Source organism: Alexandromys fortis, unplaced genomic scaffold, assembly GCF_014885135.2.
Source record: "Alexandromys fortis isolate MF-2015 unplaced genomic scaffold, M_Fortis_MF-2015_v1.1 scaffold_187, whole genome shotgun sequence".
Lineage (NCBI taxonomy): Eukaryota > Metazoa > Chordata > Mammalia > Rodentia > Cricetidae > Alexandromys > Alexandromys fortis.
The window spans coordinates 2,597,782-2,621,712 of NW_026068088.1; the positions used below are offsets into that span (position 1 = coordinate 2,597,782).

At 43.0% G+C, this 23,931-nt stretch overlaps 1 protein-coding gene across 1 annotated transcript in view; it reads left to right on the plus strand.

The window, feature by feature from the left end:
• Positions 1-23,931, plus strand: part of Golgb1 (golgin B1) — a 63,986-nt gene that overhangs the window by 8,890 nt on the left and 31,165 nt on the right. The window contains 10 exon segments of the mRNA XM_050122343.1: positions 4,858-4,952; positions 6,258-6,410; positions 6,570-6,680; positions 6,682-6,732; positions 8,512-8,646; positions 10,141-10,266; positions 12,125-12,247; positions 13,670-13,783; positions 18,317-18,719; positions 20,237-20,352. Coding sequence (XP_049978300.1) covers positions 4,860-4,952; positions 6,258-6,410; positions 6,570-6,680; positions 6,682-6,732; positions 8,512-8,646; positions 10,141-10,266; positions 12,125-12,247; positions 13,670-13,783; positions 18,317-18,719; positions 20,237-20,352 — 1,425 coding nt within the window. The 5' untranslated portion in view covers positions 4,858-4,859.

Genomic DNA, 23,931 nt, shown 5'->3' on the forward strand with positions numbered 1-23,931 from the left:
TGTGCTCTCATGTCTGTGTGAGCCTATATGTGGAAAAATAATAAACTATTTAAGAGCTCACGCCTATGAGCCGTCAGTGTGGCTTATGGACCTACTACTCAGCGAAGTAGGGTCGCTACATCACTATTAACACGGTGCTTTCCCCTGCATCCCTGTCTTCATCCTGGATGAAGAATGGAAGGTGAGAACGTTACTCAGAAAACGGGATGCTTTTGTGTGTCCCCACCAACCAAGAAGCTTGGAGAGTTGTGTTACCAGACAAGATACTGAAATTCCCTGTGTCTTGTTTGCTCATCTTAAAATTAGGGCTATTATTAGTACATCTTTTTATCTTGAAAGTTTAAACTTTTTTTTGGATAAAATCAATTAAACAATGAGGATAAATCAGTCTATGTAAAGGCTGGAGCATTGCTTGGTTGGCAGTGCTTGTGTCTGTATGCTGTAGTTACCATTTATTTCTAAGTTAATAGAAATCAGTTTTTGTATTATGGAATGTTATATTTCTAATAACATTTTCTAATTGTAAAGGAATCACCTGCTAAATAATTTTCTTAGCTGTAGTAGTAACACAGTCCTATTAACTCTAACCCAGTTGTGGGCCACTTTAAAATTAAGAAATCAAAACCACTGAGATGCAATCAAATATGTATGATATAAATTTGAGGAGTGACCCAGTGATGTTCTTTGGGCACGTGATTCAAATTCCAAAGCAAGTGTTGCAGGAGTGTGCACACAGGATACCCTTCTGCTGTATGATTATTTGTGATGCAGGAGTGTGCACACACAGGATACACTTCTGTTATATGATTATTAGTGATGCAGGAGTGTGCACACACAGGATACACTTCTGTTGTATGGTTATTAATGATGCAGGAGTGTGCACACACAGGATACCCTTCTGCTGTTTGATTATTAGTGATGCAGGAGTGTGTGAACAGGATGCACTTCTGCTGTATGATTATTAGTGATGCAGGAGTGTGTGCACACAGGATACCCTTCTGTGTGATCTTTTTTGTTTGTTTGTTTGTTTTGAGACAGGGTTTCTCTGTGGTTTTGGAGCCTGTCCTGGAACTAGCTCTGTAGACCAGGCTGGTCTCAAACTCACAGAGATCCGCCTGCCTCTGCCTCCCGAGTGCTGGGATTAAAGGCATGCGCCACCATCGCCCGGCCACTTCTGTGTGATTATTAGTGATGCAGGAGTGTGCACACACGATACACTTCTGCTCTATGATTATTTGGCTCATATTCTTGTGCATGTTGTACTGTGTGGTTTTTTTTTTTTTTTGTCTGTTTTTGATTTTTCAAGACAGGGTTTTTCTGTGTAACCCTAGCTGTCTTGGAACGAGATCTTGTAGACCAGGCTGGCCTTGAACTCACAGAGATCAGCCTGTCTCCGACTCCTAAGTGGTGCGATTAAAGGCATGTGCCAGCACTGCCTGGCTCATATTTTTAAAATAATAATTGTCAATAGACAGTGAAGGCTTTGAGAAAATAAGTTATTTTTATTTTTGCTTCTACTTTAAGTTTTATTTGTATGACTTTTTGCCCACATGTGTATCTTTGCACTTTGTGTGTGCCTGGTGTCCCTAGAGTCTAAAAGAGGGTGCCAGATCCCTTGGAACTAGAGTTACAGATAGTTGTGGGTGCCAGGAATCAAACCCAGGTCCTCTGGAAGAGCAGCCAGTGATCTTAACAACTGAGCCATCTCTCCAGCCCCAGGCTTTTTATTTGATTCCATAGTGCTGCTTCCTGTAGGTGTCAGGTCTTGTGGCGGGGAGTGTGTGGTGAGCTTGGCGAGCTTGTTTTTATTTGCTGTTTTATAGAAGCTTGGCCTTCACATGGAGCTCTGTTTTAGTTTTCTATATGTGATTCTGGTGCTTTATAAAATGATAGCAGTCCCTCTTTCCTCGTGTGAATTTATTAGCACAGTGTTTTCCGTCTGCTGATCCTTATGGGTGTATTTGCCGTTTGTATTTTACGATGAGCCCCATAGAGAGGGATCACCATCTTGCTCCATTTAACTTTCCTGCCCTTGGATTCCTAGTCTTTGACCTGTAGCTCTCTGCTGCGTGAAAGATGCCCTCCCAGATGCATGCATTAGTTGCAGTTATAGATCCCGCTTCAGAGCCAGGAACTGCATCAGTTGTCTTAAACTGGCCCTTCTTAGTCTTCATCCTAAGGCGGAGGAACTGACGCTGACCAGGTAAAGCGACCTAAGAGAACAATGTGATGAAGCAGCTGTGTGCTGAGCCGGAAAGCAATTACTCGCTCCAGATCGTCATCCCCTTCCCATCAGCCTCTGGGATTTCTTTTTCAGTCAGTCCATCTTATCTTTTAATGATAATGTGCAAAATATTTAATGTCTGGTGCTCCGGGTGGGCACTGGCACACGTGCTGCACCCTAATGTGCTGTGTCTTTATGTTTCTCTAAAGAAATTCTGGCTTAAAAACAGTTGAGGGATTCTCTGCCTGAGATTCCAGTACTTTTCTCATTAATTCAAAAAGTAGGACCACCACAGCCCAAGCTAATTAGAGAAAGAAGCAAGTATGGGTGGAGCCAGCAGGGCTGCAGTACAGATGGAGCTGGGGATTGGATGGGGAACCCGAACTGAGAGTGATGGAGAACAGCCAACTAGGTAAGTGTTTCTAGGTCTGGGTGTGTGACAAAGCCTGGCTTAAGTCTAGAAACTTTTATGTATATGCTAATCACCCCGAGTTGATTACCACCCAGTGCATGCCTGAATCTCACCATCATATACCTTATGGGCTGTGCAGATATGTGTCAATAAAAATAAGGACTAAAGTTTCCTTATGGGGGTCTCTAAACATAACTGTTTAACAGTTTCTGTTAATTTTTCTTTAAATAAACACTTCTCATTGATAAAACACAGATAAAGAAAAGCACACTATAAAATATATAGTTGCATAAGTTACTGAAACAAATACAACTTGGTTGACCATTCTAAAAGCCCTTCTTTGTGCTTTCCTTTTAGTTCTATTATCCATTTGGGAATCTTACTTGATCCATCTTCCGTCTTTTCCTTACAACCGTCTGTTGAGAAGCATGGGTCCTGCAGCTGTGGAGTTGGACACTCAGCAGGAATGCACATGGGTTATGTAGTCCAGTGTGTTCCTCTGTCCTCTGCATTTTCTGCAGATGTAGCAGATGGTGGCCTGAGTTTCCATTTTTTGACAAGACCCTAGAAGGTGGTTATCGTCTTTCATCAGGAAGTTCATAAAGTCTGGACTTTGCTTTATTATCAGCTGTTGACCGATCAGTGTCTAGATACCTTGATCAGGGCCTGAAAATGTTAGAACAGTTGTTTTTTTTCTGAATGATTTTGTGGGAAGGTGGTGCACACTTTGTGTGTGTGTGTGTGTGTGTGTGTGTGTGTGTGTGTGTGTGTGTGTGTGTGTAAGGCCAGAGGTCAACCCTGGGTGACTTTGGGAGTCCTCCACCCTTGTTCTTTTGAGACAGAGTCTCCCTGGGACCTGTGCAGGTCAGATAAGTGAGCCTGGCTGTCCAGGGAGTCTCAAGGTCTTGCCTCCACATTTTCGGCGCTAGGATTACAAGTGTGCTGCCAGACCTGGCAGTCTGTGTGCCGTTCCCTCATCTACTGTGCTCGACACACTGATTAGTGAACAAACGTCAGTTGGCGCTGCACTTTTCTTGGTTTGTTGTACACCTGTGGCTACACCTGTGTCCTCTTGAACAGACACCGCTGAAGCCACATTTGGTGGTGGTCATTGATTTTCACTGTTGCTATGTCAACTTGGGTGTTGATAGGAAACTTGATTATACAGGGACTTTTTATTGTTGGGGGAGGTGGTGTTCCGTTCAGGTTGCATGCAGGTTTTTGCTGTTCCTCTCCTTGCTTTGCTCTTATCTGGGGATCTAAGAAGCACACAAACATTCCTGCTTCCCCGCCTATTGCCATCTTCTGAGTCCATCAGTCAGTTGTTTGCTTGTTCCCAAGAGTGGCATGTAAAATGTAAGGACAGAATGATGTTATATTCTGATAAGTTATAGTCTAGTGTGAATTTCTTTAGAAGATTTATACAGATCTTTATGAAAGATCACTGATGGTGTTCATTCCTTTATTAAAATTAATCGTAGATGGCTGCGAGTGTGGATTAGCAGTAGAGTGTCTACACAGCATGCACGGGCCCTGAATCCTCAGCATAGGGGCTTTGGGGGCAGCTTTTCTGAGCACAGCCTTTGTCTTATGGGTTTAATTTTCTGTTTACTGATTTCTGTTCTGGGCTTTATCTCCTTTTCTCTGCTTATGTTATCTTTTGTTTCTTTTTCTAATTCCGCGCAGAACAAGTGTAGGATACTGATTTCCGTCATTTACTGCTGTAAATGTTTATACTTCACATTGGATAGTGACTCTCCACTGACACCACATGGTTTGTCAGGAAAACTACAGGAAAGAACGGGGTTCAGGGTACACATGAAAAGGGAAATTTTCTTAGGGTTTCATTTAAAATCAGAAAAGGATCAATCTGGGAGAAGAAAAACTTAAGATTTTTGCTTATCAATGAAAACATAGGGCATTAAAGACTGCCCTTGAGAAATACTTAACAATGACGTCCTTGTATTTAAAGATTGTGCTCTTGCATTTTATTATTCAAACTGATCTTAGTGATGGTGCTTACAATATGGCACCCGAGTAAAACAGGGTGTGGCTACACCATGCACATAACTGACTGCACACCGAATCCAGTGACAGTCCCTTCTCTCACAGAGATGATATGGGTACTGATGTCTACCTGCACCTGTCTGCTTACTTACCCTCCAGCAGCCTGTATCTGTTTTTACTGATTGTTGCATTTTCTTTTCTATTTCACTCGCAGAGATGCTGAACCGATTATCAGGATTAGCAAATGTTGTTTTACATGAATTATCAGGATATAATGCTGACCAGAATATGACAGCTCCCTTAGAAGCTGTGAGTAACTTTGTCCAGATCCAGAATAACAAGACCTCTGTTGTGTGTTCTTCTGAGGAGAATACCTTAGGCTAGAGGGATGTGAGCAGCCTCCCTCATGCAAAGTAGAAGTGATGTTTAAGGAAACCACTGCCACTCTGTAAATGATTTTCTGCTAATGACTATTAGTCTGAGAGCTGTGGGGACAGAAACCAAGTGTAGATGAGCTGGGAAAGATGGGTCGCTGTTGTCTGCTTAGCCAGTTTAGTACCAAACTGTCTTAAGTTATTGTTAACATCTTCCTCCTCCCCATCCTCCTCCCTCTCCTCCCCGTCCTCCTCCCTCTCCTCCCCGTCCTCCTCCCTCTCCTCCCCGTCCTCCTCCCTCTCCTCCCCGTCCTCCTCCTAGGGACACAGCTCCTGCTCCACGGGAAAAGTGTAAAGAGTAAATGGGGCTGGAGCACCATTTTTGTTTGAAAACCTCTGTGTATTTCTGTAATTTTGTCTGCCTTTCCTGTAGTTCGCATTGTATTTTCTAACCCTTAAGGAGTCAAAAGAAGTCCATTAACTTTTTCAAAATAGTTAAGGGCTTTTTTTTTTTAATTTTCAAGTTGCATTCTGGCATTTATTTTTTTTGAGACGGGGTTTCATGTATCCCCGCCTGCTCTCCGACTTTCTCTGTCACTTTCCAAAGGTGGGCTTAGACTCCTTATCTCTCAACCTCTGCCTTCTGAGTGTTGGGTCCGAGGTGTGTGCTGCCATCCATGACAGTTGATGCAGGACCGGGAACTGAAGCCAGGCCTTGTGCACGCGTGGCCTTCACTCCACCAGCTGAGCCACATCTCCAGCCCTTGGCTCAGCTCTAATTTTAAATTTTGGGTTTCTCCCAAAATTTACTTAATACTATGTAATCCTTACCTCCCTTTATTTTTTTCTTGGATAAAATTAGGATAATAAAAGTTCTGGGGCTGGAGAGATGGCTCAGCAGTTAAGAGCACTAGCTGCTCTTTCAGAGGTCCTGAGTTTTCAATCTCCATGGTAGCTCACAATCGTCTGTAATAGGATCTGGTGCCCTCTTCTGGCCTGCAGGTGTACATACACAGTACTCATATATAAGCTAGAAATAAATCAAGTTTTAAAACAAATCCTCTAAGTTAGACAAAACACTATATTGTAACGGCAAGGATAACTGCTGTGGGATTAGTCAGGGCTCAGTTTCAAAAGAGAGGAGCTGGCCAGTGATTGAGGTGAGGATGTAGCAGTCCCTGCGGGGAGTTGCTGCCTTTCCCCTGTATATTATTTTTATTGCTTTCTGTCTAAATCCCAGGAATTACACCAGGAATCTAGCATGGAATTGAATAACAGCACGCAAGATGATGTTCTGGAACGCCTGGCTGAAGCCGAGAAGTTAGTGGTGGAGCTGAAAGACATCATCAGCCAGAAGGATGCTCAGCTCCAGCAGAAGGACGAAGCTCTGCAGGTATTGTCGTTCGCTGTTTGCCGAGCATTTGATAAAGACAGGCCATCCACTTAGATCATCAGCCCTGCTTCTTATTCCTAAGTGCCATATCGCGTTTCCTGCCGCGAGTAAGTTGTGTGCTAGGTAAACTCGTTTATTGTCTTCATTGCTCTCCGGCAGGAGGAGCGTAAAGCTGCTGATAACAAAATTAAAAAAATAAAACTTCATGCAAAAGCGAAACTGACTTCTTTGAACAAACACCTCGAAGAAATGAAGGCACAAGGAGGGGCTGGCTGCTTGGCCTACATCTACCGAACCTCAGCCCGCAGAGCCACTCTCCAAGGTACGGGAACTGGATAGAGACTGGGTGTCCTCTGAGCCAGGAGTCCTACCACACACATCTGCAGTGGGGAGATGATGATCAGAAGCGCTGCCCTTCCCTCCGAGCCTGCGGTTTGCTTGGACCAAAGGCCACACTGGGAGAGCAAAGGCAGACGGAAATGTGGGCCTGAGTTGGCAGGTGTTACCCAGACTCCCAGTGAGGCTCTCAAAGGGCTGACGGGAAGACATGAGTCCTGGAGTGAGACAGAGGGGAGAAGCATATACTTTGTGAATGAGTTTGATTATTGGTTAGAACATTAAAACTGTGATCTCTAAGGTTTTTACCCGGCTCTGAAATCCCTTTATTGCTTAACTAATAGAGAATATTCTCTGTTTCTGTAAGTGAATAATGGTACATTGATGTTTTATGAGCTGAGTTGCCAGGCCCACCCTGGTACCCTCTAAGGAGGCTGGCAAGGTTTATGGTGGCTGCCACAGAGCAGTGTCTAGTCGGGATGCAGAGGGACTAAAGCAAGCTGTCTTTAGAGAAGTGTGGCATCGTTCTAGGTGTCCTCTTGGCCTTTCTGTTCAGAGACATGCTCGGGCATTTATGTAGAGAGCAGGGACCACCAGGTTTTAGGGGCGTGTGTGCAGATTACACTGGTGCTGTTGTGGCTCACAGCGCTTGAACGTCAGCCTCCTGTATTACGTTATCAGAAATGTTCGTCCGAGGGGAGTTTTTCAAGTTTTGAGCCACAGCCCTTGAGAGCACTTGCTACCTCCCCTGCTTAGCCTTGCCTTTCAGGGACATTGCTGTTCCTTGTCTGCCCTGGGGATGTGGCTCAGGAGAAGAGCACCTATGCAGTGTGGATAAGGCCCTAGGTTTAGCCCCTCCTTCAGCAGGGGCACGAGAAGGAGGGGAATAGAATAGGGTTGTTTAACACCTCAAAGTTGGTTTTAAAAGCAAGTAATTTCTTTGTTTGAATTCTTTCCCTCCTCTATGGTTCATATGACAACTCTCTTCCCTAGCTGTGGTGGCAGGCACTAACCCTTTCCTTTTCATGTTGATTCTTTCAGACTTCTCTTGAGTCGTGTTGTTAGATTTTTTATTTTTCCATTTTATACTCTGCATTTCACTCTATCTTACTACTTAGCCCCCAGGCCTTAGACGTGCCAGCATCTTCTATCATCATTCCCTTTCCATGTTCAGTAAATGATGTCCAGCCATCCCAGTCCGCTCTAGCTGTCAGTCACAGCAGCCCTGTAACCATGTGTGCCATGGTGTGCTTAGCATAGCGTGCATGTGTGCATGTGCGTGGCAGGGGGCATGGACGGACAGCGACAGACAGAGAAGCGTATCAGAGACAAGAAGAGGGTGTGTCAGATCCCTCGAAGCTGGAGGGACAGGTGTTTGTAGGTCCTAGGATCCAAACCCTAGTCCTCATGGTTTTAGAACAAGCTTTTTCTTAAACTCGGCTATCTTCCCAGCCCAAAATTCATCCCTTTTTGTTAGTTTTTTCTTCTTGATTCTGTTTTTGTTGTTTAATTTTGTTGTTGTGGTTGGTTGATTGGTTTTATTGTTTGTTTGATACAGGTCAGGCTTTCTATGTAGTTCTGACTGTTCTGGGACTATAAACCAGGATGGCTTCTAACTAAGAGAGATCCTCCTGTTTCTGGCTCCTGAGTGCTTCTATCACTTCAGTGAAGCTGTAATTAAATGTCTCTAAAAGGCAAATAGTGTAAAAGATAAAATATATATTAATTATACCTCTTAAGCGACTTCAATCATTGCAATTTTCAGCATGATAAGAATTCTACAGAAGAAGAGATGAAAGTAGAAGAGATAAAACGTGAACTCCAGGAGAAGGAGAAATTAATTAGCCATTTGCAAGCCCAGCTTCACCAGGCGCAGTCAGAACAAGCCTTGAAGGCAGGAGTGAGTCACCTCATTATTATAGCTCAACAGATCACTACCAGCCAATGGATATCCACGGCAAATGCCTCTTTCTCGACAATCAGTAGCGATCTCCGTCAGTCGGCCCCTCCCTGCCTGCCCCTCCCTCTCTCCCTTACTTCCATGTCTACTCATTTATTAGTGTTTGTATGTGTGTGTGGCCTTCTCCATTGGTATTTGCACATACTCAGTGTATTCTTTCATATATGGATCATGTGTTCTCAGAAACTCTTGAATTGCATGATTCACAGCATTTGATCAGCTCCGATGCTTCCATTTTCTTCCTAGCAGGTTTCTGTTAACCTTTATTTTTGGTTGTGTATTATTTTTTTTTTACCAATTGTGATTAATAGTTTTTAGATTTATCCTTTTTCTTATTTAACTCAAGGCATTTTGTTTTGTCTTTGGCTTTCTCTTCTGAAATGAGTTTTCTTTATATCAACCTCATGAATTTTAATACTTTTTTTTACTTTTCTGATTCTAATTTTCTTTTCCTGTCCCGTACATTTTTCTTGAACATGTTTAACTCTGAAATAAGTTACAATTTCTTTCAGCATATAGTTCTCCTTATTCTTCATGATTTTTGTTGTTGTTTTTGAGGCAAGGCCTCAGATTGTAGCCCAGTTTTACCTTGAACTTGTGGCAGCCCTCCTGTCTCAGCCTCTTGAGTGCTGGAATTATAGGCATGAGCCACCATGCCTGACTTTTTAATGATATTATGTAATTGTTCATTCATTTTCTGTGTGAATGTTTTTGCTCACATGGATGTATATGTACTGCATACCCCCAGAGGTCAGACGAGGACATCAGATCCCCTGGAATTGGACTTACAGATAGCTGTGGGTGCTGGGACCGAACCTGGATCCTTTCACAAGAGCAGCAAGTACTAGTTGCCAACGAATCTTTGCTAAGCCTCTATCTATACAGATCGCATATGGGAATCTTTTCTGTGGTGGCCTGCATTTACCCATGATCAAAGAATGGGAAGTGTTGCTTCTCTTCTAATGCTGGCTGCCATCTATTCCTGCAAATACTTCTTGGTTACCTTGGATTTTTTCCCTATTCCACAGGACCATCAAATGTAGCTCTATTGCTGTCTCCTTTTTTATTTTACAGTCTTTAATGTCAAGAAAATCCTAATTTTCATAGTTTGCCCTTAACTTGTTTAGTCCAAGGTTTGTAGGATAGTTTCTTATATATTGTTGATATTGTCCATGTTTTTCTGCTCACTAATTAATTGGTCTGTCTCTTTGCTGTGCTAGCTTTCAAAGTAATTGAAAAACATTGCTATTGCTTCTGTCTTCCTCTGAAAAATTTTGGCAATTCAATGATACTTTAAAAATTAGCAAATGAAATTCTTTTTTGCGTTAAAGTGGAAATTAGAAGGAAATATGGTAGGTATTCAAAGCAAATGAGAAAGTCAAAAGAACTAAGAATGCCAACCCCATTGCTTAAGGAAATATTTTCCCCCTTCAGTTGGATAAGAGTTCGGCAGAGATGGAGGAGTTTGTCCTGATGAAGCAGCAGCTTCAAGAAAAGGAAGAAGTCATTAGCACTTTGCGGACTCAGCTGAGCCAGACACAGGCAGAGCAAGCTGCACAGGTAGGATGATGGCGCCTCCATCAGGAAAACATCCATGGGGTCCAGAATGGTGCAGGTGGCAAGTCAATCCCAGCAGTCACTTGAAAAGCTTGGTAGATGCAAGTATGGTAGATAGGATATTAAAGCCAAGCCTAGGAAAGTGTGGTAGAAAAAGCTAGAAGTATGGTAAGCAGTTCATATCTTAGTAGGAAACACCAGAACCCCTCAAAAAATGCCATTTATGTTGGTGAACTTGCCATAGCTTTATGATGGCTGTTTTTATTCCTTAGGTCCAAATACTCCATTTTAATAGCATGCAGAGATTATGTATCTTAGGAATGAGCTCATAGCTGAACTCAAAGGAAACAGATAAAACAAAAGAAATAAAATTATTAGCTCCATTCTTTTCTGATTAAAATCTTGTTAGGAAGATACATCTTAACCTTCAAGTTACTTACTGAACATAGACTAAAGAAGTGGAGAGGGTATGAAGCCCCTTGCTAATGACTCTAGTATGCAGCGTTCTTCTTCATGGTCATTCTGAAGCCAGAGCCAGCCTGTTTGCGCCGGCTCCCTCAACTCTGTTTTTCTCAGTTTCCGTAGTTCTCCTTTGAGGATGCTTTTGTACCATGCCACATTTTCATCCCTGGAGGTCTTTGCACACAACACGCAGCTGACCTTAGCCATCAGACATATTAATAACAGAGGTGTCTTCCATGTAGGAATGGGCGGCGGTTGGGCCCACAGAATTATATACCCAGAAATCGATAATCTTATCCTATCAGCTTCTGTTGGAGCTTTCATGTTTCTTATATAGTGTAGGATAGGAAAATGTTACACTTTTTTTTTATTCTTTTAAGTTACTTAAAACAAAGGCAACCAAGGTATATAAATATGTTAACAGCGCCATTGGGGAGAAGCTACTTCAAACAAGATACCAAAGGCCAAGTGTGGTAATAAAAGCCATTGTCCTATCATTCAGAAGACTGAGGTGTGCAGATCATGGGTTTAACACCATTGTTGGCTACATGGCAAGTTCCAGGCTAGTCCAGGCTACACAGTGAGACCTATCTCAAAAAATAAAATTGATAAAAGTAGCATCAACTTTAAAGTATTTTGTAAACATGATAGTTATAGAAACTTATATAGAAAAAAGAGGGGATTTAAATAAACCCTGAGAGCTAGGTAACACTCTAGACAAGCCACGTTCTTGTGGGGAGACAGAGAGGAACCCTGAGAGCGAGGTAACACTCTAGACAAGCCGCGTTCTTGTGGGGAAGAGTTGGGAAAGACAGAGAAGAATGCATTAAAGAGACCGGCCTGCAGCAGTGACAGCTGGACACGGCTTTCTGGGGAGGTGGTGTGCCCTTGAAAACACACACAGTTCTTTAGTCAAAGCAAGTTTGAAAACCACACAAGAAAGAGTAGATTTGTATTTCCATATGTAGAGCATTTTGAATAATCATGGTTGAATTGCTAATTTACAGGAGTGAGGTTCTAGGACCCTTTTTGAGCATGAGTCTGATACTGAAGGAATTAACAGAAATTTAACTTCACTTGTATGTTTCATTTTCTAATCTTTTCAGAATTAAAAATAAATCTCCCATATTTATAACATTTTTAGTATCTGTGAAAATTTTTTCATTAAAGTTATGTATGAGTTGGTTCTGAGATTGGTAGTAGGCTTTCTCTCTTGTCTGGAAGTTACTGCTGGGCCTCCTGCTCTTCTGACATTCTCACCCTTGCCACTCAGAGCTGAGGTTTAGAGAAGCGCTTTCCATCAGTGCTGTGTGCCCATCTTTGAAGGTTAGGCTGAAAGAGTTGTCTGTGAGCTACTCTGGAGTGTAACTTGTCTAGTTTCTCTGGTGTGTGTCTTCAGTTGAGTTCCATGCAGCAGGTGGTCCGAGAGAAAGACGCCCGCTTTGAAACCCAGGTCCGTCTCCATGAAGATGAACTGCTTCAGTTAGTGACCCAGGCAGATGTGGAGACAGAGATGCAGCAGGTGTGTTGCACACACTCCGTAGAATGACTCTCGTTTTGGTTCACATTTAATCCAGACCTCACAGCCACGTCCCAAGCACTTCCCTTCCCCGCTGCGCTCCACATGTCCTCCATGCATTCCTTGGCTTCTTATTGGTGTCCTGTCTTTCGTTGCATATTATTTTCTGTCTTGTCCATACTGTCCCTTTTTCCTTATCTCATCAGGTTGGAACTTGGAACTCTAAAGCTGAATTTACTTGGGGACTTATACGGGAGTCAGCCATGGGCTGGTTTCTTTCTCGTTTGCGCATTTCCTGCTGCCGTTCATGCTCCAACCCTGATCCAAAGCTTCAAATATATGAAGTCAGTTTTGTATTTTTTTTGAAAGGAGGTTAAAAAAAGTGATTTTGATGGCACAGTCTTTTATTAAATCAGTATTTTTTAAGGTGCACTGAAAATTGACTTCACTGTATTTGAGCTTACCCTGAACTAACTCACATTGCGTGTACTTAGAATGTAGAACCCTGTAAGGAAAGGCACTTTAGTGACACTTTGTTTGATCTGTGTTTGTATATGTGTGTTCATGTATGTGCAAGTGCATGTTTATGCACACAGGTATGCATGCACACGTGCACATGTGTGTGGTGGTCAGAGAACAACTTTGGATGTCATTCCTTCCTCTGGAGCCATTGGCCTTGATACTTTCCCCTTCTGAGGCAGGGCCTCTCATTGGCCTAGATCAACACTTAGGCTAGGCTAGCTGGCTGGCCGAGAAGCCTCCAGAATCCTGTTTCTACCACCTCAGTCTGGGATTCACCTGGCCTGGCTTTTTTTATGTGGATTCTGGGGATTGAACACAAAGTCTCTCGAGTACTTTGCCAATTGTGCCATCCTTCCCAGCCGCTCATTTCTTTGTTCTTGAGTGCAAACCTGTTCCAAGTTCTAAGCAGTCTTTCAGAATGTACTACTAAGTGGAATTTCAGAGTGTACTACTTTGAAAACTAGACTATGAATTGTATCTATTGATTGATTAATTCAATGGGTATTTTTCAAGTGCCTGCCCTGAGATTGAAAACAGAAGAGAAATGGTTTTGCCTATAAAGATTGCTCTCTGTTGTAGGTAAGATATGCATGTTACCTGTGCTCCTTAGGGACAGGACAGGAACTATGTAATTTTGAACGTGAGTGTGTGTCATTTTCTTAAGTATATTAGGCTCCCTGATTCAAGGCCTTGCTTGCATTTGGGTTTGGTTGTTGTCACGCTCTGGAGAAGGCATTTTGGATAGTCTCTTGCTGCTGGATGGGCCATGGCATGAGGTGTCCTACTTAGCCCTTTTCTTCCACCACTTGAAAGTGGAGCCTTACAGGTGCACATGGCACTTTGGAAGGTGGGCAAATAATTGTGCTTATTTATCTGTAATTATGTCTAAATGCTTCTTTCCAGAAATTGAGGGTGATGCAAAGGAAACTTGAGGAACATGAAGAAGCCTTGCTGGGCCGTGCTCAGGTTGTAGACTTGCTGCAGCAGGAGCTGACTTTGGCCGAACAGAGAAACCAGGTACTGTCTGCGGTCCCACTGGCTGCTGGGGAGGGCTGGTTTCTATGTTAGGTTGTTGGGCAGCAGTCATGAAAATCTTTAAGCGGCCAGAGGATTGGTGTCATCTGTTCATTCTTTTCAGCAGACGTTCAGTGCTTCCCTGGTGTTGACACAGTGGTAAAGCAGGCGCGGTCCCTCCTAGGGCGTTCATTGTCCGTCTTTATTGCACTTTTCTTCATTGCTGTAGGCTAGTCTTTCTGCAGTTTACTGATTTCCTTTGGCGAGTTTCTTTCTTGTCACTCTTCCCCCCTTGTCTGTCTTGAGTGGTTCCTGTGCCTCGTGCACGGTCTCTATTTTGCTTTTTTTCATTGGTCAACTTTCTTCTGGGTTGAAGTAATCCAATAAGACAATAATTCTTCTTTCTCTTGCTGTACTGTATAGACCCATGCTTCCGATCTTGGCTACTCTTATCTGCCTTTGGCCTCCTTGTGCCCTTGTCCTGTGGTCATATCCAAGTAGCCAAGTTCTAATACAGAATTAATTCTATAGTTAATTAATTCAACACACCCTTTGCCTGTTCACCTGGGTGCTGTCTGTTGCCAGGAAACATGAGCCACATTCTTCCTCTTTAAAGCTCAGCCTGCCTTCTTGAGGCAGCTTTCTCTGTAGTGTAGAAGCATGTTCCCTCCTCTTCATCCTCATAAAACCCGTACTCTGCCTCTAGGTGTCCTTTCTGGGTGTCCTGGGACAGTGAGGGTCTAGTCTCCTTTGTGGTACTTCCTAGGCATTTGCTGCTCAGATGGCTGCCTCGGTGTGACCTCTGTCAGACAGTGTATTGGTCAATGCACTGTGGATCCTCATAGCTCCCTTATGCAGCGGACATCATTGTTCCCTCGTCACAGTAGAGAAAGGCGTGCATAGAGAATTCCTGCACACCCTGGTTGACCCGGTAGATTTCAGATTCTTCCATCAGTAAACTAATGACAGTAGCATTTATACGAAGGACCTGTTGCAGAGTCACGTGAGATAGTGCATAAAAGTGCTCAGGGTCCGGCACACGCCAAGCGTGAATTCAGCCGTAATCACTGCCACACTCCCAAAGCTCTTCTAGAGAATCATGACACACCTGTAATTCTCAAATCTAATGACTGTTTTTTCAGCGTTCTTTTACTAGACCTTTCTGCGATATTTGTTTCTTAGTTGTTGGTGGGTTTTATTCATTTTTTAAAATAGGCTTTCTCAACTAACCTGGGCTCATAGTTGCTGACAAACTCTGGACTGACAGCTAGGGAGCCTGCATGGAACCAACCTAGGCCCTCTACATATGTGTGACCATTGTCTAGCTTGGTCTATTTGTGGGAGGGACTCTTAGTAGTGGGATCAGGGCCTGTCCCTAACTCTTGAGCTAACTTTTGGGAACCTTTTTCTCCATGCAGGGATTCCTCTCCCAACCTTAATTCAAAGGAAGGAACTTAGTCCTTCTTCAACTTGATATGCCTTGCTTTGTTGACATCCGTGGGAGGCCTGCCCCTTTCTGAACAGAAACAGAGGAGGAGTGGATGGAGAGCAGGAATAGAGGGGAGGTGGGAGAAGGATGTGGGGGGCGGGGAGGGGAACCGCGGTCAGGATGTAAAATAAATGCAAATTTTTAATTTAAAAAAAAAAAAGGTTTTCTGTGTAACCCGGGTTGCCCTCAAGTCCTCCCATATGCTGGGATTCTGGGGATATGCCACCATGTCTGACTGGTATTTCTTCCTGTTTATCATTTATTCCTTGAAGCTTCCTCAAAGTCCACTGCTTTCCTATGAGCACAGGGCACATCTTAGTTCTCTTCCGATGTCTCTGGAGCTTTTCTTTTGTTTGTTTTTCCTTCATAGGATTCCTTTCCTGCCCATTAAACAGTACTTGCCAGTGGACTAGCCTCAGCCAGGTAGTCTTACTATACCTGTTCTTCTCTCTTTTGCTCTAATAGTAGGTGTGACTATCCCCACTGCGACAGGTCTCTCCTAAACATTCGTCTCCCCAGTGCTTTTGATATGTACCCAGTTCCCTAGTCATACGTGGCTAACCTACAACCTTGGCAAGCTCAACAGGTAAAAAAGCAAATTCACCTTCCTTCTTAAAACCTATTATTTGTAGCTCAGAAGAGCAGGCACAGAACTCCCATTGTCTGACATTCCCATTGCTGGGTACCCAGCCAGAGGACACAGAGGCCCCTGCAGACTCCTATGCTGCAGCACTGTTCACAGCAGTCGAGATGGTGCCTGTCATGGAACTATAATGTTCATTAATACATCAACGTAATAAATATACACAATAGAATCTTCCTCAGTCCTAAAACAGGAATACAGTTTTGTGTTTCTGCTGCAATGGGGAACAAAGCCAGCATGCTATTCTAGGTGAAAAAGTCAAGCATAGACAGACAAATGCCACGTGCTCTCACTTCCATAGGGAAGCCAAAAAGGCAATGTCCCAGAAGTAGAAAAGAGAATGGTGGCTTCCAGAGCCTGGGAGGGATGTAGGGGAGGGAGGGAGGAGAGGAGGATAAGTGAGGACAGGGAAACCTCAGCAGCACAGAGGGACAGCTGCTTTGACAACAGCTGTTTCAAGTCCTAGTAGAGACAATTGTGACTGTTCCCAACACCAAGAAAGACACATGCCTGACATGACATCTGCCAAGGACCTGGATCTGACGGTTTCACATTGTGTGCCCATATAGAAATGTCACATTTACCCCACGAATAGATGTCATTGCTATGTCTCCAACTCAAAAACACACTTAAAATATTTTAACCATATTTTATCTCTTAATGTTATTCACTCAGAAGATTAAAACTCAAACTTTCTTGTTTCCTTTGTATTCTTCAATCCCTACAATTACTATCAGTCCTGCCAATTTTATCTTTTAATTCTAGCCTCTGCCCTCCTATCAGTGGCAGCAGGACCAGCTCTGGTTGGGAACGTCTTCACATAAAGAGCTCTTCCTGACAGGGTTTTGCCTCTGTTCTTCCACCCATACCCCGTGCATCCTCTTTGACATTGAGAGGGTTGCCTCTTCAGAAACTTGTGTGACCAGACGCGTTAGTGTGTCGAGAACAGCTCTCAGTTTCTTAATGCTTCACACTGTTTCTCCAGCCTTCTTTCTTTCCTTTCTTTTTTTTTAATTTTATTTATTTATTTATTAAAGATTTCTGTCTCTTCCCCACTACCACCTCCCATTTCCCTCCGCCTCCCCCAATCAAGTCCCCCTCCCTCCTCAGCCCAAAGAGCAATCAGGGTTCCCTGCCCTGTGGGAAGTCCAAGGACCACCCACCTCCATCCAGGTCTAGTAAGGTGAGCATCCAAACTGCCTAGGCTCCCACAAAGCTAGTACGTGCAGTAGGATCAAAACCCATTGCCATTGTTCTTGGGTTCTCAGTAGTCCTCATTGTCCGCTATGTTCAGCGAGTCTGGTTTTATCCCATGCTTTTTCAGACCCAGGCCAGCTGGCCTTGGTGAGTTCCCAATAGCACATCCCCATTCTCTTCAGTGTGTGGGTGCACCCCTCGCAGTCCTGAGTTCCTTGCTCGTGTTCTCTCTCCTTCTGCTCCTGATTTAGACCTTGAGATTTCTGTCCAGTGCTCCAATGTGGGTCTCTGTCTCTGTCTCCTTTCATCGCCTGATGAAGGTTAATATTCAGGAGGATGCCTATATGTTTTTCTTTGGGTTCTCCTTCTTATTTAGCTTCTCTAAGAACCCGAATTATAGGCTCAATGTCCTTTATTTATGGCTAGAAACCAAATATGAGTGAGTACATCCCATGTTCCTCTTTTTGGGTCTGGCTTACCTCACTCAGGATAGTGTTTTCTATTTCCATCCATTTGCCTGCAAACTTCAAGAAGTCCTTGTTTTTTACTGCTGAGTAGTACTCTAATAAGTATATATTCCATACTTTCTTCATCCATTCTTCCATTGAAGGGAGTTTTTCTCACTGCTAACTCCTAGCTGCCATGGTAGCCATGTTTTTTCTTAGCTCTCTGCCTGATGTACCATTCTTAGTACTTCCTTTGCTGAGCTGGTGGCTCACTTCTAGATTTTAGGTTATTTGGCTTTCTTTTAAAGGAAGGCCACCCTAATGCACCCTCCTCTCTTCCCATGAGCACTTTGCAGATATCCCTCTAGTGCCTTCTGTGTTTTTGTATGATGCTCAACCTGTCTCCGGGCCTGAACCCTGAGGTCCTCCAGGACAGAAGCTAGATTGCTTTATTCATTGTGTATTGAGTCCACTTTGCCATAGACTGTGCTGGATCTAGAGACTAGTAAGGATGAAATAAAGTGTCGTGTCTCCTTCCCTCATGGAACATGTTTTCTAATGGGAGAGGCAAAAATGAAAAAAATGCTGATTCATGGTAAATATGAGTGCAAATGGTCCCAAAGGTCTGGAAACCAACATGAGGGTGTTATTCCATGTTATTCCATAGTGCTGCCTGCTTGGCTCCTAGGAGTTCCTCCGTGTGCTGCCTGCATGAAAGGATGTAGCTATGGGTCATAATGGCTTGTGTTTGTGTTTTCTAGACTCTTTCACAACAGTTACAGCAGTTGGAAGCTGAAAATGGTACTTTAAAGAGCACCATGGAAACAGAGAGACAGGAGTCCAAGATTCTGATGGAGAAGGTAGAATTTGAAGTGGCAGAGAGAAAATTATCCTTCCATAACCTGCAGGAAGAGATGCATCAGCTTCAGGGACAGCTGGAGCGATCAGGCCGAGCCCAGGCTGAGCTGGAGACTCAGTACAGTGCCCTCGAGCAAAAATACAGAGCAGACATGGAGGAGAAGACTGCTTGCATTTCCAGTCTTCAGAAGTCCCAGCAAGAGCTGCAGTCTGCCTGCGATGCCCTGAAGGAGGAAAACTCGGAGCTGCTCCGAGAGAAGAGTGAACAGGCTGCCGGGTCAGCCCGGGCTATTCAGCAGCTGGAAGGTCAGTGTTTGGTGGCTCTGGAAGTCACCGCTAGCCCCTGAGTGGATTGCACCCCCAACTACAGGGTTCTTTTAGCGACAAGATCTGAAGCACGAGAAGGCACCTCTTCTGGCCAGGTCTGTTCTTGCCTCTCAAGTCATAGTCGTTTTGACATCATTGTCACAGCACTAAGAACAGGAGCACTCTGTCCATTGCTGAGTAGTCCTGTGAGTGATCACATGACTGGCGGGGAGAGTGCAGTGACTGACAGGAGTGGGAGTTGTTTCTGGAAAGGTCTGGCCAGGTGTAGGTACGCAGATCAGACTGCAAAGAGTCGTTCGTAAGTCTAAAGGTAGATCTTCTGGCTTTTATCATAGGTGAAAATTCCCTTTTGAAGAAAATTTTTGTCCTCTAAGCAGGTTTTAAGAAACATTTTTAAATATTTTATTAAAATTGAAAATTACTCTAAAAGTTTGACATCTTAGAAGTTTATTTTTAAAAAGTGCACCTCCTTGAGCACCAATCCTCCATGTCACTAGTCACCTTCAGAGCGCTGACAGATGGCAGTGTGCACACCAATCCTCCATGTCACTAGTCTCCTTCAGAGCGCTGACAGATGGCAGTGTGCATGGCCCCAGAAGACTTTAGGAAGAAATAACTTGCAAACAAGTTCCAAAAATTTGGTTGTCTACCAGAAAGTTAGAGGGCATCATGAGGGAAAAGGGGAAAACTTGAGTACATTGTCCCCTTCCCCAAACCATGCACATATTTCAAACCTCACTTGCTGGGGCTCTTGCTGGGCTCCCAGTACTTGAGTGGTGTGTGGAGAACGTAAACATGGACCACCAAAGCTATTTTACTTTCTTTGATTTTTCGAGACAGGGTTTCTCTGTGTAGTCCTGACTGTCTTGGAACTTGCTCTGTAGACCAGAGAAGCCTTGAACCCATAGAGACTGACTTGTCTTTGCCTTCTGAGTGCTGGGATTAAAGGAATGAACCACCACTGCCAGGCTCCACTAAAGCCATTTTTAAGGGAGAAAGGAAAAATGAATATTTTAAATGTCTAGGCCTTTCTTTATTAGCATGTATCAAGTATGTGAGAATTCATACATGCAAAAGTGTGTGTTCTTAAACTTCCTCTCATACCCCTCCCCTTTCCAAGTCCCTAGGAATCACACTGTCTTTCCTGAGGCTTTTTCACTTCAGTTCCTATAGAGGAGAGGAAATGTGCACCCGTCTGGCTTCCTACACCTAACATGATGTTCCCAGTTCCATCCGTTTTGAGCCAATAGCAGGGTTTCTCTGTGACGCTGTAACCTGCCATGTGCTTATTTCTCCTTAGACGGACGTAGTTTACTGAGATCCTCTTCAGTCCCAACAGCTAAAAATGTAACCGGCATCATAATGTTAACTGTGATAACTGACCAGTGAAGTGCAGTATCCTTAGAGGGCGTAGCCAGGGCTCAGCGAGACTCAGCGCTCTCTTCTGTGTGTTCGTTTTCCTCAGATATCGCCTCTGTTTGTTTTCTTTTCCTTAGATCAACTCCAGCAAAAATCTAAAGAAATTAGACAATTTATAAATAAGCAAAACTTGCAAAAACATGAAACAGCATCTCAGACTTCTTTACCAGATGTCTGTAATGAGGGCATACAGGTAATGACATGTAAATTTCTGTATGATATATTTATCTTTGCTGTGTTGAGGGGCTCTAATGAGTACGACAGGGAGGGTAAATGTGTATTTTCTACCTGATGAAGTGCTTTTAGGGGAGGTGTCTGCCTGACTGGAGTCCTGAAAGGCATGAAAGCAGCTTCCCCACCAGGAGTAGCGAGGGAGTGGTGCTCACACATCTGAGAAGCGGTCCGACTCCAGGGCCTTCCATCTGTGTCGTGGGTGGACCATGACTCCTGTTTCACAATTGCCTTCCCAGTGTGGGGTCAGCTTTGTTTCTTACTGAGATTTGTTCAGGTTTAGGGTACACAAGTCAGTCTAAGCAAACTTACAAGTCTATTAGAGAAACCATAATACTTCCAGTAAATATATCAACAGTAAACAAGTTTGCCAGATGGCTGGCTAGCCAGTATATTCCTTTTTCCTTCTCCAGCTGTCGCTGTGGAAAACTAGATTATAATCACCCCAAGGCTCTAAGTGAGTATGAGTGTCAGAACAAAGGGAGTCTGGATCTCAGTGGATCAGGCTGGCACACAACTGCAGTGAGTGTGTTCACCCACCTCTGTTGTGAGGTGATGCCCCACTAACAAAGCTGTTAAGACAAGGTCCCTGGACAGTACTGTGAGCCATATGAAAGTGTTTACAGAGACCTTTTCCAGTTCACATAGGTAGGAACTGTTTTATACTCTAGATTGTATCGTAATACTGTATTGTATGTATTTGCTTTAGTAACTACCCTTTTGTCCATCTCTGTCCACCAGTTCATCTTAATGTTTTATGTATTTCTCAGTGGGTTGTTGATATCAGGACCCCCAAATATTTCAGAATGTGTATTATTGACTAGATTTGTTAGTAGTTGTTAGTAGTTGAGGTATACTAGTTGAGCAATTCTTTTTCTCTTGAGGTAAAATTTATAAAGCATTAAATGTATAAATCGTAAGTATGAGGACATTTTGTCAGGTGCATTAAGCTATGGTACCCAAACTCTTAATAAGGTGAACCATATTGTCCTCACCCTACTCAGTACCTTCTCTAGCATGAACTACTATTCCATTTTCCACCATAATCTTGCATGGTTAACTTATGGACCCTTTTCTTGCTTGTTTTGTGATTCATAGCTATTGTTGCATTTATTCTTTTAAATCACCATTGTAGAGAAAAGCAGAGATAAAATTAAAAATAAGCATGGTAGCAATCATGTTCTAGTGAAATTTTATTAATAAAAGTAAGTGGAAGTCCCCACAATCTTCTAACCCTGAGTTACATATTTCTATCCAATGCCATCCTGTGTAGAGGACTGTTTTTAACTCCTCTATGGGTGTGGTCGGGAGTGTATCTGTGTGTGTGTGTGTGTGTGTGTGCTCACAGATGGGCTTCTACAACTTTTGTGTAGCTAATTACACTCTTATCTCAGCTGTGTACTTTGTGCTAACTGTAGAACTCTACTTGACCGGGTTGGTTTTTTGTTTTGTTTTGTTTTTGCTTTCAACACTTTGAGTACTTCTCAGCTCTCTTCTCTGCTGTTTTGTTTTTGATAAAAAAAAAAAAAATCTCTTTTTAAAATTTCTTTTACTTTTAAGATTTCATCATTGACTTTGAACACTGGGGTATTAATAGGCCTTGACCTCAGTTTCACCATATTTTCGGTGCTTATTATCTACTCTATTGAATGTCTGGGTTTCAATCCTGCAATCCTTTGGAAGCTGTTTTGCATTAGATTATTGTTCTGACTCGTGCACCCTTTGTTCCGAGTGTGTTAGTGTAGATGCAGCTGTTCCAGCACTCAGGGATGCTGTTTTAATTTGTGATTTTTGAAGATATAAGAATGTGACTAATACTGCCTTGATGTACTTATTTTAATTCTAGCATCCGTATCAGTACTGGATCTATTTATCCTCTGGCTTCCCTATGCGCCAGATATTGCTTATGAGTACTAGCTGCATATTCACATAAACATTGTGAAAACTTCAATGGGATTCAGTTGTTACTTCAAGAAAAGCTTGATCTTTCCAGGTCTCACTTGTTGGAAGAGTTTGAATCAGTGCTCTGCCCTACTGAAGCAAGACACTTCACTAAGCTTTCCACTGATGCCCTAGGCAGACACTTCTCTGAGCGGTCCACCACCGAAGCCCTAGGCAGGGTTAGCGTCCGCAGGTTTGCCTGTTAGGAGTGGCCACACAGCACAACATGCTGTTCTCTAGTCTTGTAGAGTAGATGGTTTGGGTATCTGAGCTCTCCTGAGACAGCTGTGTCACGTCATGTACTGGCCTGGTCTGCTGAGATCTAGCAGTATCTGCTCTGTCACTTTTCTGATTCGATTCTTAACTGTCTCCCTTAAACCAAGGGCCAGCCAGGCTCTGCCTGTGTTAACCACTTTGGGGCACATGGTCTGAAAACTCATTTAGGGCATTAAGTTTATAGAACAGAGAAAGAGAGGAGCCAGGAGAGAGAGATTCTTAACATTGCAGTCTTTTTAGGGCTTAAACGATCACTTAAGATCTAGAGACCTTGTATGACATACTCTCACCCTGTTCTCTGTGCTGAATCTACTGTCTGTTCATGTTCAAGTTTTAAATCTTAGCACACATCATTAACATTTTTACAGTGAACAGTTAGTTGCAAGTATTTAAACCACACTAAGGAGAAAATGTTGACTTAATATCACGCACATACTTCCCTCTGAGGCTCTGTTTCCCATCTACACCAGGTTCTCGAGAGCAGCCACTATATTCTTGTTGTGGTCACGGCTAGAGAAAATTCTCTTAGTGTTGTCTTATATTTGCATTTTGTTTTGTTCTTGGATTTATAATTTTGTATTGACACTTTTTCATTCAGGACATTTAAAAATGTATGCTATTGCCTTCTATCTTCCATCTCCCCCAGCAGTTCTTGAGTAATTATTCAAATGATTGCTCCTGTAGATAGAAGTACCATTTCTCTACTGAGCTGTAAAAAGACCTTTTTCATTTTGTGATGTAGTCAGTTGTGGTTTATTTGCAAGTTTCTTAATTTTATTGAGGTCCCCCTTTTTTACACATAAAAGCTTGCGCATGAGAAAAGCTTGGCCATTTCTTAATTTTTCTGATGCTCTAGCTAAAGTATATTTTAATGCCCTATGTTTCCTTGAGGCTATGGTCATTTTTCTTCAATAATTAGACTATTTAGATTCTGTTGCTCTGTCTTCAAGTTCGCTGTGCGTTTCTTGTTTTACCTCTATTCTTCTATGAAGCCTGCCCATTAGATTTTCCATTTCATGATTATCATTTTCTTTTCTATATATTCAGTTTTTTTGTTTTATAGAGTTGATTGTCTGCATCAGATGTTTCTGTCTTTTCCTTCATTTTTGATGTATTATGTCTTATCATAGTTTTAATATCCTCTTTAAAATCCTAGCTTGGAGCCAGACCTGGTAGTTTATCCTTATAAGGCCAGAACTCAGGAGGTCGACACAGGACATCTCAAGTTCAGGGCCATCTTGCTGAGCTATATTGTGAGGCTCTGACTCAAAAAGAAAACCCAAGGGATAGGAATGTCACTCACCGGTAGAACACCAGACGAGCC